The 18,946-nt window shown below is 41.8% G+C and overlaps 1 protein-coding gene across 4 annotated transcripts in view; it reads left to right on the top strand.

Annotated features, from left to right (window-relative positions):
- Positions 1-2,720, top strand: part of GRB14 (growth factor receptor bound protein 14) — a 48,992-nt gene extending 46,272 nt beyond the window's left edge. For all 4 annotated transcript variants that reach the window (XM_083494167.1, XM_083494168.1, XM_083494166.1 and 1 more), the window contains 2 exons: positions 151-244; positions 2,279-2,720. In XM_083494167.1, coding sequence (XP_083350293.1) covers positions 151-244; positions 2,279-2,425 — 241 coding nt within the window. In that variant the 3' untranslated portion in view covers positions 2,426-2,720. The remainder of the gene's footprint in view (positions 1-150; positions 245-2,278) is intronic.
- Positions 2,721-18,946: the final 16,226 nt, after the last annotated feature.

The raw sequence follows: 18,946 nt of genomic DNA, 5'->3' as shown, positions 1-18,946 counted from the left end.
TAAAATAATGTCTCTTTGCCATGAGCAAGTACTTATTTCTGCCCCTAAACTGTGATGCTTGTTAGGAAAGCTACAAAACTTTAACAACAACTCACTGCTGCCAGATTTTCATACTTGTTTGATACTTGTTTCTTTTCCTTCACCTCCTAGTGTTTTCTTGGTACGGGATAGCCAGAGTAACCCCAAAACCTTTGTGCTGTCACTGAGCCATGGATTGAAAATAAAGCACTTTCAAATTGTACCCGTAAGTATAGCCAGCAAGTTTGTGGACTGGTAGTAAATTTTTTCTTCAATGGTTTTTATACTACTGCCAAAACGGTGGCATACCTCTTGGTAATTCATTCTGTTTCTAATGGCTAAAACCTGCTGCTTACAGTTTTCTGTGAAATAGTGATGGTTTGAGAATTAAAACCTCTCACACATGAAAATGGAATTCTAATGGAACTCCTTACGATAGTCTCTGCATTTTCTTAAATCCAAATGCAAGTGTGCATATGTATGTATGTACACAAACACACATTATTTTGAGTGTTATCTAGTTTTAAATTACGGTGTTTTGCACATTTTAATTAATTAATTAATGCAGTATTGTGAGTTTCCTTGTAAGATTTGTTTCCCCCTAAAAGGTAGGATAGAAATCTATTAAATAATGTGTGTGTGTGTGTGTGTGTGTGAGAGAGAGAGAGAGAGAGAGAGAGAGAGAGAGAGAGAATATGAATGTATTGTATATATGCTCTCTTTCAGATTATAGGCCTGTCGTTCTAGTTTTATTTTTCTCCCCATATGTTTTGAGTGTCCTAGGACTTGGTAGAATCTGTTGAGAGTCAAAAGGCAAGGACAACTTCCTTATATTTTATCAGAAAACGGGGCAGCGTTAGTAAGCAAAAGAGGAATGTTTTAAAAACACAGTGAGTCAGAATGAACACTCAAAAAAGGCAGGTCTTTACCACTATATTAGCACAGCAATGCTATAATGCCTGCTTGGAAGTAAGTCCCATTGAAGGCAATGGAGCTTAATTCTAGGCTAAGTACTGTATTTTTCGCCCTATAGGATGCACTTTCCCCCCTACAAAAATGAAGGGGAAATCTGTGTGCATCCTATGGGGCGAATGCAGGCTTTCGCTGAAAGTTGGAGAGTGAGAGGGGTCGGTGCGCACCGACCCCTCTCGCTCTCCAGGCTTCAGGAAGCTATCAGCAAGCCTGGGGAGCCCGCGGGAGTTCCCGCAGGGCTCCATAGGCTGCAGATAGCAGCCTGCTGCCCGGAGCACGGGGCGCGCTGAAGCCGCGGCTGGGGGGGATAATTTTTTTTTCTTTATTCCCCCCCCCCCAAAAAAAACACTAGGTGCGTCCTATGGGCCGGTGCGTCCTATAGGGTGAAAAATATGTTGGGTATAGTTAAGCAGCCGAGTTCTGCACCATGAAAGGCTAGAATGGGCTACTGGAAAACATTTTTAAAGGGAAGGACACCCATGTGCTTCATTTGCTTTGCCTGATGCTCCTGTTGGACATGGGGATGGGCGAAATGGAGCTATCCAAGGAATGCAGGCCCAATTTTGCAGATGCTGGAAGTCTGCCCTGTGGCTTTCGAGACTTTGCTCATCCCTCCTAATATATTTTCAGCAATATCAGATCTCTGGATAAGCTTCCCGCATTGTGCCATTCTTCTGCATGGCATATGCAAGGGCTTCCAGAGTTAAAGCAAAGCGTATTCAAATCTATCTCTTTGTTTTCGGATTTATGGCTTACCTTCTTGCCTCAAGGTGAGAAAGGCAAATAATATTAACCAGTAGAACATCACAAAAACGAAGAAGCAAATCAGTGACAATGGGCAAAAACCTTCAAAGCAATATATATCCCCTTCTTTATTATTTGTCTTAGAACTGCAGCCTTTAAGTGATTAGCTTCCAGTGTTTGTTGAGAAGCTACGGCACATACAGAAAAAGAGGGGCACATCTTCTTGTTGCCTTGGCAACACAAGGGTGTGCTTCCTTCCGCCTGCCCCCCCCCCATGGCAAACGTTACTCAGCTTTGCAAGGCCCCCTCCAAACTTTTTGCAACATGAAGATTCAACATCACAGCCTGCAAATGAGGCTCCAGAATGATGGGAGCTGATCTTCAGGTGTTGGAGGATCTAAAGTCCCAATCTATACTTGGTCTTGATGTTCTTAGTGGCAAATGAGTATCCACCTAACCATCATTGCAGAGGCTGGGTGAATGAAATAAGGATTGCAGAGCACAATGGAAATTATTGCTGATGTGGTGTTTCCTCTTCTTGCAGTTGGAAGAGGAAGGCAAGCTGTTTTATACGCTGGATGATGGCCACACCAGATTTTCTGATCTCATTCAACTAGTGGAGTTCTACCAGCTCAATAAAGGCATCTTACCTTGCAAGTTAAAACATTACTGTGCCCGAATTGCATTTTAACCAAAATGTTAACACCTCACCAAAGCCTCGTAGGATAGAAAGGCAGAATGTTCCTTTTGACAAAGAAGTTTTGTAAATGAAGGGAGTAAACAAAAAGCCAGTGAATGTAAATTTCAGCTTGCAAAGGAGGATTTGTATTCACCATAGCAAAACAAAATCCAGTACTTTCGTGTTAGAGTTGGCTAATCAACAGTTGATCTTCCACAAAATGAATCTGAAGCTGAAATTGTAACGCTGCAATCCTAGGGAGTATTTTTCAAACGCCAATAAATGTCTTTTTCACTAGTTTCCTTTATCCCTTTCAAGGTGTCTCTCATTTTAAGGCAAATCCTTTTTACACAATTATTGTAAAACATAAAAAAGACGCAAGCATGGTGGTGGGGTGCAGTGAGACCGATCGGCATGCCGCACATTTTTTGCACTGTATTTTTGGATTCTGTTTCAAAGTTTGCCAGTTGAATCTTCAACAGATTTGGAAAATGGTGGGAGTAAAGTGAAAAAATTTTGGGCAGTAGACGGTGCACAGTTTTTTTTTTCATGGAGAGATCATGGGTGAACAGAAGGCACGCATTTGTGGAAAGGGTGAGGAGTAATGACGTCGTCCAATGATGTTCTTTGTTGGGGCACGCACTGCTGCTGGTGTGAATAATAGTGTGACATGCTGGTACAGTGGTACCTCAGGTTACATACGCTTCAGGTTACACACCCCGCTAACCCAGAAATATTACCTTGGGTTAAGTACTTTGCTTCAGGATGGGAACAGAAATCGTGTTCCAGCGGCACGGCAGCAGCAGGAGGCCCCATTAGCTAAAGTGGTGCTTCAGGTTAAGAACAGTTTCAGGTTAAGAATGGACCTCCAGAATGAATTAAGTACTTAACCCGAGGCACCACTGTATATTGCTCAAAAAGCCACAGGTCCATAACACAACAAGTACTTCAGCGTGAAAAGAACGTTAGCAAATGGGACAGAAGCACTGGTATTATAATCAGGGAAACTTAATGCAATATTCCCCACTTCTTTTTTGTTTCTGAAACATCTGGAGGCACTCTCTCTTTTCCTTCAGCCCTGCGCTATCATTCCCTCTCTTTCCCCCTCCCTGGTCTAGCTCAACTCCTCCTTGCTGGAGATTTCTCTGAAGCCACCAAGACAGGACATAACAGATATATTTAAATACGCACGCAAGCTTTCAGAGGTTAAACACTTGATGGTCTGTGCATAATCAATGTGTACGGTAGACCAATTATGATAGCTTTAATGAAATGCATGAATATTTAAAACTTAATGGATCTGACTTTGTAGTCGGCCTTACAGCCCTTTCTTAAGACATATGAACCAATGGTAAATGTTGGCCTCAGGAGGGCAGCAGCGTGCTGTGGAATTTGTAGAAGGCGCCATTGTTTTCCTGTCAGCTCCCAGAAACAGCTGTGGCTTCCTGGTCTCTGCGCACCTTCCGAAAACCCAGCGCTTTTTCTCCCTATAAATTATTCACTTGTTCTGTACCAATTAGTTCTACCAGTTGCAAGGTTTGTTATCAAGTTAAGCTTCAAGACAGAACCTGAATTCAATGAACGATTAAATATTTATTAACGCAGATGATTAAATATGCAGATACTCTGTGAAGCTTGTTCTTGGAACCATTCTATTACCTTTTTCAAAAAATACTAATGATTTGTATAATTAATTTTTTTATATATTAAGTGTGGGGGGGGGGGAGCCTGAAAGATTTTATAAAAGCAGAACTGAGAGAGTTTTCAGGGGGTCAGAGGGTTGCAGGACATTAAAATGAAGACTGAAATGCTACGAAGGTGGGGATCCTATTCAAGGCTCCAAAGTTTGTGTGTGTGTGTGTGTGTGTGTGTGTGTGTGTGTATAGAGAGAGAGATGGTTCTCAGATGAGCTCCTTGGGAAGCTTTCCCTATGATCGGTGCTAATTGTTTCACTGTTTAGCAATTTTTGAAGACGGCTCAGTTCATTCCATCGCAATTCATACTTCAGAGAGGCAAGAGAGAGAGAGAGATACACTTACATACGTAAGAGTACCTACAACTCTAAATGTGTATTTTTTTTCTGTCACCACCTTAGCTTTTATGAGTAGAAGAATAGTTCTGGGGGATACCAGTCTTAACGGGAGTTCTTGGAGTGATACAATTTTTAAAAACATGTTAGGAATCCTGTAACGCTGCCATATTCTTCTGATCTGTCGTAGGTCTTACAAGTTCCATGCTTCGTCTGTCTTGGCAGCTACACCTTCTCATCTCAGAATAAGGTAGAACTATAAGTCTAGTCCTAAGAAAATAAGAATATTTCTTATCAGATCTCGAGGGGAGGGGGAGCTCTACATTTTTTACGTTCACAACGGGGTCTGCCAAATTTCCTAGCCTTATCCTGTCAAGTCACGTGTCGCCAAATGTCTCCTTTAAACCATAATTGCTTTTAACAGGAGTGGAAGAACTCCTGCACCCTTTGAGAAGAGAGAGGGTGGGAAGATTATGGGATGGGGGAGGGAATGCCCTCTCTCAGGCACTTGCAATATCTGTACTGCATTTCATGCTTTGGTTCGCTTCACCATCAACTTTTCGAGAGAATGCTTTGCAAACAGCTGCTAACAGGCGAGTGTCACTTACATATTTTGATTGATTGGTTTCCATTCCAAAGACTTTGGGATAGATCACAGTGCCAGCAACAGACTAGCCTCTCTGCCTTCAGGTTCCAGTGCCAGGAAGACAGGAATAGGCTCTTTTCAACTGAGTTTTGTAATGCTGCTTATGTAACAGTACTTGTACATTCAGATAGGCATGGAAGCTGTTCTGCTGGTAGCCGCCCAGAGTGGCTGGGGAAGCCCAGCCAGATAGGCAGGGGATAAATAATAAAATTATTATTATTTATGGTGACTAGCCCAATGACTATCTACTAGCTGAGGTTAAATGGGAAATAGCATATAGTTTTAAAAGCTGATTTTATGAATTAGTAGGCAGCTTAAACAACGGGAATCGCAGGAGGAATGAAAGGGCAGCTTTCACAATGGAGGAGAATAGAAAGTGGGTTCCTCAAAGATATGTATTGGGATTGGTGCTATTTCACGTACTCATTCAGAGCCTAATTTTGTGGATGACGCCAAATACTCAGAGTGGTGTAAACCCAGAAGGACGGTGAAGAGCTCCCAAAGGATTTCTCCAAATGGGGTGAATGGGTAGCAAAACTTGCAAATGCGGTGGAATATCAGTAAGGTGATGGATGTTGTGACAAACAATTCTAATTTCACAGATCCATGGGTAATAGCAGAGACTAATTCAGATAGAGATTTTTGGTTTGTGACTAGCTCACTAACAACATGAACTGGGGCAAGGGGGCAGGGCTGGATTAAGACTTTAGAGGCCCTAAGCACTTAAAAGATTTTGGTGCCCCATATATATCCAATTCAAAATATAAATGCATGAACATCCGTGGACCAAGTGCCAGCTTACAAGTTACCAGATTCTATTTTGTTGTATTCCCAATATTAATGTATACGATCTATATCTATTATTACTATTTTGTGTGTGTGTGTGTAATTTTCTCATTTATTGTGGGTGCCTTTTCTTTCAGCTGCACCATATGGTCCATAATAAATCCAGCAATGGAAAATTTCTATGGTGCCCCCCAACTTCCCATGATGCCCTAAGTATGTGCTTATTTTGCTTAATGGTTAATCCAGCCCTGGCAAGGGGGATGATGATGACGATGACACATTACACTAAATGTATATGTTCAGAGGTGACAAGCCACTAGGCATCAGTTGCTGGGAAGCAACAGTGTGTCCTGCTCGCTGGAGTATTTGGGTTGGCCACTTTGGACAGCATGATAGGTAGACCTTTTTGCCTGGGCTCAACCAATAGCCAAGTTGGAGGAGGAGGAGCCAGTTGAGCCCAGGGCTTTTCCAATGCAAGCTGAGAAAACAACACCAGGTTCCTGATTCTTCACCCAAGGTGGATCCTAGGTGGGTACTTCAGCTAATGAGCCAAACACCTTCCACTCCACAGTTCTTCCTCTCTGACTTAGGGAGTGTGCCAGGTGAGGAGCCAGAGAGAAGAAGGGCTTGCTTTCACTGCAGGTAGTCCAGCCTAGCATTTGAGTGGAGGAATTCATAAGGCAGCAGTCAACTTCCAGCTTCTGTTGAGCAACGGCCATGCTTGGAGCTATCCAAGGTTCTGAAACAGCTGTCTTATCTCCCTGGGCTAAAGACAGGCCTGGAGAAGCAGGTTCCTCTTAGCCAAGAAAGCGACTTAGGTCGTAACAGAGATTTCTCGGAAGGCAAAGGCGCAGATACTTTTGCAACATCAGGCTGGGCAGGACGTTTCCCATACTGAAGTCTATTGACATGTACAACATCTTAAGGGATGGAATATAAAATAGTCTGAGATCAAATTGCTCCTGGAGATCTTGAAAAGCTCAGAGGTGGTAGTAAGAGAAAAACAACAGCAGAGAACTAAGGTAACAAAACACATCGGGGAGGAAAATCCCTCTCTGTGCTTTCGTAATACTTTCATAATCTCTCTACTAACCGTCATCCCTTGGGGAAAACAAGCTGAGGACAGAATGGAAGCAAAAAGGGAAATAATTTCTGATATGCAAATAGGCTATTTCTTGCCCTTCCTGCCACCTGAACAATGTGATTTGCTACCAGATAACCCTTGGTAATAACTGTCAATTTTACTTCTCGGGCAAATGATACATTATTGCTACTTTTGTCACATAAACATCAGTTCTGGATCTGCGCTTTATTTTTCACTTGAACCGAGGCTAACTCCTTATTTTATTTCAGAATGGTAATGTGAAGTGATGAAGCCCCTTGCGTTTCCCTTTGCTTGTCTACTAGTGATCGCAAAGTAGCGGTTTCTTTGCTGTTATGCTATCATTTTGTTTGTCCTTCAATGGCTTATCCGCACAGTAATTTTATAGCCTGATTCTGCCATGTCGTGCAATCCAGTTGCGGTTCCTGTGCAATGGCCCAAAATATGATGGCATTTATTTCAGGCATGTTTCTGTTTTCTGCAGTCAGATATGCTGGTACAGGTCTGTAATGTCTTGGTGTGCTTTCAGTGGCTGCCAGTCAGGATGCTTGTGTGCCACCTCCAGAATTGGAGGTGGCACGCTTTTGAATGCCAGTTACTGGGGAATGTCTAATGTTACATGTTTTTCCTGTAACAACTTAGAGGTAGACGGTTGGGTACCGTGGGGGTAGTTTTCTTTTTCTTTCTTTCTTGGGTATTTATAATCTGTTCTTCGTTGGATATTTCAATCCCAGAGCAGGGAACAATGAAATAAAATGACAGGAAAAATATACAGGAAAAAGATAACACAAAAATTGCATCCTCCATTAAAAAAACAAATTCAGTAAATAACATGAACAAATCCACAACTCCATCATAAAACAAGCAATGCTATATTGCAGTGAGGACGACAATTAGAGTTTCCGATTTATAACCAAAACACGACATCCAATCCACTGAAGCAAACAGATCCAACCCCCATTTCATTCATTCATTCATAATTTTATTTGTATCCCACTTTGCCAGGCACACACACACACACACACACACACACACACACACACACACGTGCTTGCAACAAAGAAAGAGGAATGTGTTTCAAAACCAAACAGTGCAAAAACACATTAAAACAACACAATAGCAAATATAACAGCATGCAAAGAAATAAAGCATTTTAGTACTGTTAAATATAGCAAGATTACATTAACAACATCCTGTAGGAAAAATTACAAGAGAGCTTGATAGTTTCACCTTTGTCCTAGAAACACCTCTCCCATGACATTGCTCATGGTGTTGATCACTCTGTGGTAACAGACACTTCATTGCTCTTGAGTAACACTTTTCATCCCCACTTTTCATCCCCACTTCAGGCTGGAGAAGCCCATGTATCACTGGCTGCTCTATTACTGGACCTTCTGAGGAAGCAGAAACAGGAGGGCTGGTTCAAAAGTCTCCTCCTAGTCAGATATATCCGCTACGTCCTTGCCCAGTTCCCTTGAGAAACCTAGGCCTTGACACCAGGGTGGGAGAGGCACCTGCCTAGTGTTCTCATTCACTAAGGTACTTTGACTGTTGGGGGGGGGGGTTATGCCAGAATTAAATGGTGAAATGAATCATTTGTCTAACATATTTATAAGTTGAACTGCTCTGTTTGAAAAGTCTTCTCATATACTAAAAGGCAGCAACAAATCAGCAACAAAACTATGAAAGTATGCAGTAAAATTGCCTAGAGTTATCCTAATTATAGTCGTCTTCTTTGGCGATCACTCGTAGCTGAGTAAGATTGTCTTCCATAAACACGGTTTTAACAGTGACTGTGGAGGCCGGTTCTGGATCCACACGTCCTTCCACCACGGGGACATAATTATAGTAAAGACTGATTTGAGAACTGGTTCCCAGAGTTTCCACACAGCACTACTTGACAGGATTCAGGAGTGAATCATTGACTCGTGTGCACCTTACTCTCAAATATATACATATGTATGTACGTATTTAAATAGATACAGCATTGTGTGCATGACTTGTGCATCAAATACCTGTCCTCGACCCCATGCTCATTTTGCCTGTGCATAGGTTGCTGGAAACCACAAAAGGAGAGATTGCTCTTGTGGTTGGATCCTGCTTACATCTAGTTGGCTACTGTGAGAACAGGATGCGGGACCAATGACCTGCTCCATCAGCTGCTTCTTACGTTCTTAGGATCAGTCTGCTCCAAAAGAGGGTAGATGGATCTCATTGATGGGGCACATGATGGAGCACCCCACAATTGCTCTGCACACACACACACCCGGTTTCCCACTGGCATCTTTACTAGATCCTATGCTCTTCAAACTGGCATTGGCCTCCAACAGACATTCATTTCCTTCTGTAATGTATTTTGAATGTGGTTCGTGAAGAGTGGAAAAAAGTTAAGAGAATGAATTCCGTTTCTGAATCCAGTACATTAGCTGGCATTAGTTATGCTGTTGTCCTAAGGCATTTCAATTTTCTCATGTATTAAATTATGGTCCTTGTTTCTTATACATCTCTCAACCTGCGTAGCTTTACAGTAAGAAACCTATAATAAAGAAGAACAAGTCCCCATGGCTGTATATAATTCCCCAGTTAGGCAATACCCAATCCTTAAGCAGTGCGGTGGTGATACAAGTCAAGAAGACTTATTGTAATGTATTTTACTTGTTCAAAGGTGAACAACACTGGAAACAGGCATGACTTGGCTGGTGCTCCTTTGGTTGTAGCCAATAGAGAGGGCCATTGAGACATGTTAATTGGCTGGGAATTCTAATGAAGAAGAAGCAGGGCGAGAAGTATATATTAGTATATATAACACAGAAAGGGATGGGGGTGGCGCTGTGGGTTAAACCACAGAGCCTAGGACTTGCCAATCAGAATGTTGGCGGTTCGAATCCCCACGACGGGGTGAGCTCCCGTTGCTTGGTCCCTGCTCCTGCCAACCTAGCAGTTCGAAAGCACGTCAAAGTGCAAGTAAGATAAATAGGTACCGCTCCGGTGGGAAGGTAAATGGCATTTCCGTGTGCTGCTCTGGTTCGCCAGAAACGGCTTAGTCATGCTGGCCACATGACCCGGAAGTTGTATGCCGGCTCCCTCGGCCAATAAAGCGAGATGAACGCCACAACCCCAGAGTCGGTCATGACTGGACCTAATGATCAGGGGTCCCTTTACCTTTTTTATAACACAGAAAAATGGCAAAACAGCATTTTGCAATTTTCTGGCCTTAACAAGACACAGGAAACAAGTAGGCTTTAAAAAATAAAATAATACCTTATTTCTAAAATAATTTCCTAAAATAGGGTTGGAGACAACCAACACTATCTAGAAGGATGATTAATATAGAAAATCCATAATATGTTAAAATATGAAGAACTGGCATTTGCATTTTAAAGAAGGCATCCTGTGCCAGGCTTATAGGTCTCCAGACCTCAGTTATGTTGGGTTCCATGCCTCTGATTGTGAGTCATGCACTATGCATACAATTGCATCTTCAATGCAGATGAGGAAAAAGAGATAAATATATGAAATTCTTATTCTCTCTCATATGCACACACAGGCATGTATACATGTAGATGTATATAAGGGAACTGCAAAAAGAGCAGAGAAATTATCTCTTTATTGCAACTATCTGAATTGGAACCCCATTTCAATTTTGCTTGGTGAAGTAATCCATGTACTTTAAAAATTGAATAAACAAGGTTTAAAAATTCTTCCTACAAAATCTCCCAAGCTGCCACCTTGAATGAACAACAGAAATGTCATCCACTCCACTCCACTTCCCTCTGCCAGATTCATCTTAGATTGAATCCTGATGGATAGCATTACTTTGTCACATTGCAACACTTTATAAATAACAAAAAGTGGTGATATACAGTGCATCAACAATTGCAGTTTTAGAGCCTACGGAAACAGCAAAAAAGATCATTTTCCCTAATCTACATCATTTGCCATACCTGTTGAGTTTTCTCCAATTCTATCTATTCCATGATGATAGGAGTGATGTATATTTTTATTATGACATGTACAGACTGTAGGAAGTCTAATATAAGTTTCCACTTTAAATAATCTTGGACCACTAAGAGGAAAAGGAAAACACAGAAAATGGCAGACATGCAAAAGATGTTTGCTACATAAATATTGGATGATACTGGAGAATGTTGTTACTTTCCAGCCTAAGTTGTGGCTCTTTTTTTATTTAAATGTTCTGTTGACTACTACCAAAGATGTTCACATTTCATACATGTTGGAACAGAGCAGAAGAAAGCACCAGGCATACAAAGGAGAATAAAAGTTTGTGACTGTAACCCACCTTAGGGTTTCCATACATCCTGAATTTCCTGGACATAGCTGGAAATTGCAAAAATGCCTGGGTGGAAATTGCAAAAACCTGGACGTATGGCAGCCCATGTCAGGAGTGCCTTTTTTCTGGCGATTTCCCTTAAAAATAGCTCAAAACCTGAATTTGTTTTTGCAATTTTGCCAAAAAAGCTCAACAACTTTTGTGTCCTGATTTCCACTTTTTAAAATATGACAACCCTAACCTAACTGATAACTGACCATTGGCTAGGTTGGCTGAGGTTGATAGGAGTTATAGTTTAACAGCATCTAAAGACCCAACATTGAAGACCAGCATGGTACACTCCAGATTTTGTTGGACTCTAACTCCCATCAACCTCAACCAACATGGTCAGAGGTCAGGAATGATGAAAGTTGTAGTCCAAAACTGCTGGAAGACATCATGTTACCTACCCTTGCTTTAATAGAGCTGGGGAACCTTTGGTCTGCCAGATGTTGTTGGACTACAACTCCCATCATCCCTAATCAGCATGGCAATGGTCAAGGAGAATGGGAGTTGTAGTTCAACAAGAACTGGAGGGCCAATGGTTCCCCAGACTGGCCTTGGATGAGCAGTTAAGCAATTTTGTAAAGCGGAGGGGGGAAAGACACAGTTGCTGTCTAAACGGAGAGCGGTGAGGGATGCCTGTTTCACATTATTCTGATGGAATCATTGTAACTGGGAGTGCAGCTGTGTGGATGCATCATTTAATGTAGGGCCCACATGTCTGGGGCAGATTTTAGGTATGCTAGGGAACCTACCAAAAATCCTGGAATTGTGAAAACTGATCTGAACCAAATGGCATGGTTCAAACACCATTCTAATTCTAAGTGCATTCATTTCCTTTTTGAGAATAATGGTGAACAAGAGAATGAGCCTTACTTTTGTTCTGCTGTGCTGTTGTCCATTTACATTGGAGAAGGTGGCATGTTTTCTGGCATTGCAATATGTTTTCTGCCCCACCCCATGGTCTCATTCCTGATCACACCCTCCTGTGGTAGTCTAAAAACCAGGATACACTCAGTGTTAAACCAGATAGTTAATGTCATATGTAGCCTGGCTGTTAAGAGGGTACTTCACAAAAATCTGAATCTCACCATTTAAGGCCATATCCAAAGAAACTATTTCCAGGGTCATGGATGTGTGCTCTCATTCCACCCAGCTAATCCCTGAAAGCCACACAGAACTGGCCTCCTGAAATCCCTCTCTTCCTTGGATAACCTGCCTAGCAGACTGGAGCAATAGTTAGGTCTATTGTGATGGTCAGAGTACAAACAGCAGTAAGGTTCCAATTGCTGTTGAACTGCATTTCCCATGAGTCCCAGCCAGCATGACCAGTGGTCAGGGACGATGGAAGCAGTAGCTCAGCTACGTTAGGGATGACGCAGGTTAGACACTGCTGTATTGTTGAATAACACCTGTATCTTAGATTCTTGGAGAGCTGTGCTATGAGGGAGGATCAAAGATTTGAACCACAAATAATTGGAGGATGTGTTGTTTTTTAATGTTTCATCTCTCCAAATCTGCTTACCGTATATGCACCATAAGCTTGCAGTAGTATGCTTCCTTAAAAGTCACAACCATGGGCTCTTGCTCAGCCTAGAAGGGAGCCAAGAGACTATTTTTATGTGCCTGAATCTGGCAATGCGTTTGTCCTTCTGTGTTTGGGTGACAGTGCTCAAACAATGCAGAATGTTTCTTGCTACTGTATAGGAGCTACATATCTTCCCATTTAACTGCGACAACAGTAAATTCATGTTTAGAACCAGAGATGCTCTCGGGAGAATATTCATACAGGATTAGAAACACAGAAGGCAAGTTCGTCCCATTGCCTCTCTAAATGTTGCTTCTGTTCGTGATTTGTGTCTAAGAGCTATGCGGAGAGTCTGTCGGTCAATGTAACTGATGTGACATTAATTTTAAGTCTCCTGTCATCAATCATTGCCACAACCGATCTCTGAATTTAGGATGCAATGTTGGTAAATTTATTTGCACAAAATGTATAAAGCCTAGTATAGTGGATCTAACCTAAAGAAGCTGGAGGTAACACAAACATCGGGGGTTTTTTGGGGGGGGAGGGACAGACAACTAAGCTGATCCTATAAATACGTTTATGAAATGATTTATGCTTTGAGGGCCCTTTGTTACACTGAACGATGCCTTGATCTTTTTGGAACCATGTAGGTACTTTAAAACTAAAATCCGAAGAGGTGTCTGATCCTGTTCCCTTGGAAGCCACTGGTGGTTATGACACTGACTTCCCTGGCAACTGGATCAAACCCAATCATCTTCTCTCTCTCGCTTTTTACAAGACGCTGGAAAGGAAAACTTCAATGAACTTTGCTGTAGGTATGAAACTAATTGCTGCTACTTTACCTTCCAGGCTGGGTTTCGACTTTCTTCTTTTACAAATGAGCTGTTTAAAATAACCTCTCTTTTTTTGTTACTGTTAACCCTATTTATGAATCCCCACACCTAGCTTTTAGATTCTTATACTGGCAAGTGCCCTTCTCTTACATCATATTCTAGAAATATGTCGAAAAACCCACAGCCCATCCTATTTTTAAACATCAGAATCAGCCCTTCTTTATCCTGTATAAAGACAGTATTAGAGGGTTGGATTTCATTATCCCACCCCCACCCCCCTACTTTTTCATGAGATTGTAAGAGCTTTGAAATTTGCTATATTGATTTAGAAAAAATAAGGTAAGTTAAATAGGATAGAATAAATTGTAGGGAGGGGGATGTTGTCACTGATTTTCCTGTTCCAATAGCTGATAAAGAGAACCCATATTTCAATAAACAGGTTGTTTTGCTGATTAATTAGTGCTCTTCTCTCAGAAGTTACTTTGATCATTAAGGAAATTTCCTATACAGTGATACCTCTGGTTACGTACTTAATTCGTTCTGGAGGTCTGTTCTTAACCTGAAACTGTTCTTAACCTGAAGCACCACTTTAGCTAATGGGGCCTCCTGCTGCTGCTGCACTGCCGCCGTGCGATTTCTGTTCTCATTCTGAAGCAAAGTTCTTAACCCAAGGTACTATTTCTGGGTTAGTGGAGTCTGTAACCTGAAGCATATGTAACCTGAAGCGTATGTAACCCAAGGTACCACTGTATTTTCCTTATAATAATAATTTATATAATAATTATTATTTATACCCTGCTCATCTGGCTGGGTTTTCCCAGCCACTCTTAGCAAGGCATACTTGGAATTTTCTTGGCTTTCGTTGAGCAATACAAATCTTTGTGCTTCTGAGCAAAGTCGTAGGTAGGTTTTTATTTTCAACCTCAAATTTTAATATATAGTTGACCCAGGTAGTCTGAGAATTGAGCATAAAGCCAAAATAGTGTAGAGTCAGAACAACCGCAGTACAGCCCCCAGGTGACCACTTCTATTTTTCCAGAAGCAGGCATGCCAAATTGATCTTACCGCCCATGCAAGGTAGAGAGTTTTTAGCTCTCTGCTTTGCTTACCAAGCTCTGGGACACTCTTGTATGACCTTATTTGAATGTACATTCATTCATAATCAACACTTAGGGATGCCTGTATGCTAATGGCTGTAGTTCAGGGAATGTTCTTCAAACACGCCCCCCCCAAAGCAGTCAGTAATGAAGAGTCAATTCACTTGAAAGTAGCTAGTGACAATAGTAGATTTATGAAATGTTGTGCCAAGTTTACTAGCCTTGCAACCTAGATGCTGTCGTTGGCAAATGTTCCAGAGGGAAGAATCCAGAGCACTCTCTGCTCCTGTTTTGTGGCAGAGATGTGGCACAATGAGGATGTGGACTTGGAGAGTTCTGTCACCACTTGTATTCTTGACCCTTCCCCAGTTTGACTTCTCCTTCAAGCCAAAGGGAATTGGCAGTGGATCCAGGAGGTTAGATACCTATTTGGGAAAGGCAGTGATCCTGGTCACTCTGAAGGAGGTGAGATCCTTCCTGGACCCAGATGATTATAACAACTACTGGCCAGTCACAGGTGTCCTCTTTTGAGGTAAGAGAGAATGATGGCCAAGCACAGGTGCTGTTAATGTAACATGACCTATTTCAAACAACACACAAATCTGCCTTAAGGAACAATAATGCCCCAAGAAAAACAAGTTTTAAATGACAAGATCCCAACAGGACTAATCACATACCAACTGGCTAAACACCTTGTCAGAGTGAGAACATCTTCTGAAGATAATTTGTCTCTGCTGTAGTCACAAAGCTTCTGATGTGAGAACTTCCACTGATGAGCTGAAATGGGCATGTGAAGGCCAGCCATTGTCAAGTGCTGAGCTGAGTGGTTATGATATTTGCCTGCTATCAACAACTGCAGGTGTTCTTGGCTCACTGATGACCCACTCACTGGCTCAGAACCAAAGGCTGAAAACCCCTTGATTTCCCTCTCCAGATCACACCTGTGTGCAAGCAGCTTCCAGCTAAGTGGGAGGAGCAGAAATAAACTCAGTTTCAGGTGTGCTCCTTCCAGGCATTTCCCCTTCGTCTCCAGTCCTTCCCATCAACCAAACACTCTGCTCTTCCCAGCAACAGGTTAGAACCTTTTTTATCTGCCAAAGCATTTACAATTATATTCTAGCTGGTTGGATGGTTTTGTTCCCCTTAACTTACTGTATTGTTGGTTGATATTTCCTAATTCTGTGTGTGCATATCACCTTTAAATCCATTTTTGGAGGAAGGTGCAGCTTCTGATGTAAAATAACATCTCTCTCAAATCTCTACTGCTTTTCTTATTCTTTCAATTTTTCTAAAAAAAATCGCATTCTAGAATGTAGTTGTTCTCATTATCGTTTTTGCTTGTTACATATATTAGTTACTGGAGGGAAAGGCTAATATTGTCATCAGTTATACATGGCATACTTCCTCTGTCGCTGGGTACATAGTGCAGTGTGAAATTTGACTTTTCTGTGACTGATTGAGGAAGGGATTATGGATTTGTGGTGAGGAGCTGGATGAAAACATCAATCGAAAGTATGGCTGCTGTGAATAAGGGAAATTCCAGTTGGGGATTGTTAGGAAAGGAATTGAAAATGATGCCGTAATGCCTAATAGATTATTGTTCTGCTTGCCTCACCTCAAAGAGTATATGGCACAATTGGAAAATGTGCAGAAAGGGGTATCCAAAATGATCAGGAGTAACTCCTTTATGAGGAAAAGTTACAACATCCACAACTTTTTAGGTTAGAAAAGAATGAATAAGGGAGAACATGATACTGTGAGTACAGTGGATGCTTGGGTTGCGAACGTGATCCGTGCGGGATGCACATTCGCAACCCACAGCTGCGCATCTGCGCATGCATGGGTTGCAATTCAGCACTTCTGCACATGCGCAAAGCGCATTTTAGTACTTCTGCGCATGTGCAACCACCATAACCCAAAAAAACTCAACCTGAAGCGTCTGTTACCTGAGGTATGACTGTAATTGCATTTGTCTTGGCTATGAGTCCTGGAAGCCCTGCTCCTTCCTTTGCAGGCCTTTTCCCACCTGGCCTGGGAATGCAAGGCCCAGACTGACTCCAACTGCAAAAGCTGAGGCTGCTGAACAGACTCTTGGGTTGGGGCATTGTTTGGGGAGTTTTGTGGGGAGGTTGTTGCTGCTGCTCTTGATTTTTATTTTTGTATCTTTATCTTACTATGATTTATGTGGAAATTGTTCTATTTGCTTGTGCACTTTTTATGTTTTATTTGTGACTTTTGTTATGTTTGTAATTCTGTGGGGGGGGGGTTTTCATGTCATAAGCCACCTTGAGCATGGCTTAAACTATGGAAAGGTGGCATGCAAACAAAATGATACCTGTATGACAGAGTTGTATCAAGTCATTCATGTTATGAAGACAGTGAACGGGGAAAATATTTTTCCCCTCCCACAATATTGGGGAGGTCCTGAGGTCATCCTGAGGTCATCCAATGAATCTGAATGGTGGGGGACTCAGGACGGACAAAAATAAGCACTTCTTCACAAAATGCTTAGTTAAACTATCTAATGGGCTACCACAATAAACAGTGAGACAGAGTAGGGAGGGATGTAGCCCATGCAATTAAATTCCTTTAATTTTTGTTTTGCAAATTAAATTATTGTTACACCATCCTAAACAGAATGGGTGGTACAACCAAAAAAACAACCCCATGATGATTTGAATCAAATGAAGCTTGCTGAAACAGAAATTTTGCAGCTGCTACTATTGCTGCTCTGTCATCGGATCATAGGGCTGGAAATTATTTGTAGGTCTGTCTCCTCTTCCTCAGCACTCCTGTACTTAGACAGAATTTCCTGCCCCAAAAAGGGGGAAAGCAAGCAATTGAAGTTAAGCATTGAAAATGTCCACCTTGCGTTTAACAGAGAGCTGTTAACCGACTACATAATGAGTCACATTAAACTATGCCAATTAAACAAAGGAGGACATTACCAAGCAGATGGGAAGTAACACCAGCATTTTTGCAGACATGTGTGTGTGTGTGCCACTTACTAAAACACTGTTGTATTCTAAGGTTTCTTTGAAAGTAGAAACAACAGATTAGAATGAATTTGTTTAAAGGTTTGTACCTGCGGCACTCAGTTTCCCAAGTGCTTATCTTGATTTCTTTCGAAACAACTGGTGTCTCCTTCCTTCATCCGCTACTGAACTGATGACAGCTGATGGAGGATACAGGGCGCTTGAATCCCCAGGAGGATTATGGTGCTGTGAGATGGGAGCTCCACAGTTTCAATAGATGAAGCTCCATTGATTGACTGCAGGACGAAGTAGGAGGCTCCTCAAGGAGAATTTGATCTTAATGGAGGGAGCAATCCATTCACGAAAGGAATCCTGTTTCCTGTGAGCAGCTTTCCTTTATTGGGTCTGAGTCATGATTCAGTTTCTTCTTTTTTGGCTATTGCACTGTAGGATGTGAACATCTGGTTTTTTTCACTTCTGAAAAGAAGAACTGCATCACCGTTTGCTTATGCAATGTATGGCATTTTCAACAAAAGGTTGAAGTTTACCCTAAAAACTTTACTCTGCTTATGGTGTGTTTTTTTTAACTGTACAAACTTGTTTGATGCTTGGAGCCAATATCCTCAATATTTTACAGCTAATGCAGTTACCTTTCCTCATCTGGGCACAGTTGTTGCAGGCGAAGGTGGATGCTTCCTTATACATTATGTATCAAGGCATACTCTGTTAAGGATCTGGGAATTCCCTCTATGGCATATTTAGAAAGTATTATTGGCATTCCGTCCCATGGTGTTACCAGTGAATGACATGTCAATGCCTTGATGCCTGATGTTAATTATTCACAATCTGCCATTTCCATTGTAGTGAGATTGCTTCTATCCATGCTGACACAAAAAGATTGAGCAAATAACATTACTAGGCTCTGGAGAGAGAAGTGGAAAGATCCAACTTTTTGCTAAAGTTGAATAAGGGGAAGGGAAATGGTGGGCCACGTTCTCTCCCACGATCTGGCTAAGCCAGTTTCGCTCGTAGGCAGACAAAGAAAAACATCGTCGTCCAGTAATAGCTGTTGATTTTGACATGTTGCCATTTACTAACAGATGTTGTGCACACACTTTCCATTAATTAAAACAGTAAATTATGGCGTTTGGGGGCGGGCAGGGTATAGAGTAGCTTGGCAGATTCTGAATTTAATGGGGTAACA

Source organism: Podarcis liolepis (assembly GCF_965112155.1).
Source record: "Podarcis liolepis genome assembly, chromosome: 1".
NCBI classification, from domain to species: domain Eukaryota; kingdom Metazoa; phylum Chordata; class Lepidosauria; order Squamata; family Lacertidae; genus Podarcis; species Podarcis liolepis.
Note: the sequence above shows the minus strand (reverse complement) of the source record. Positions and strands in the feature narration are given on the sequence as shown.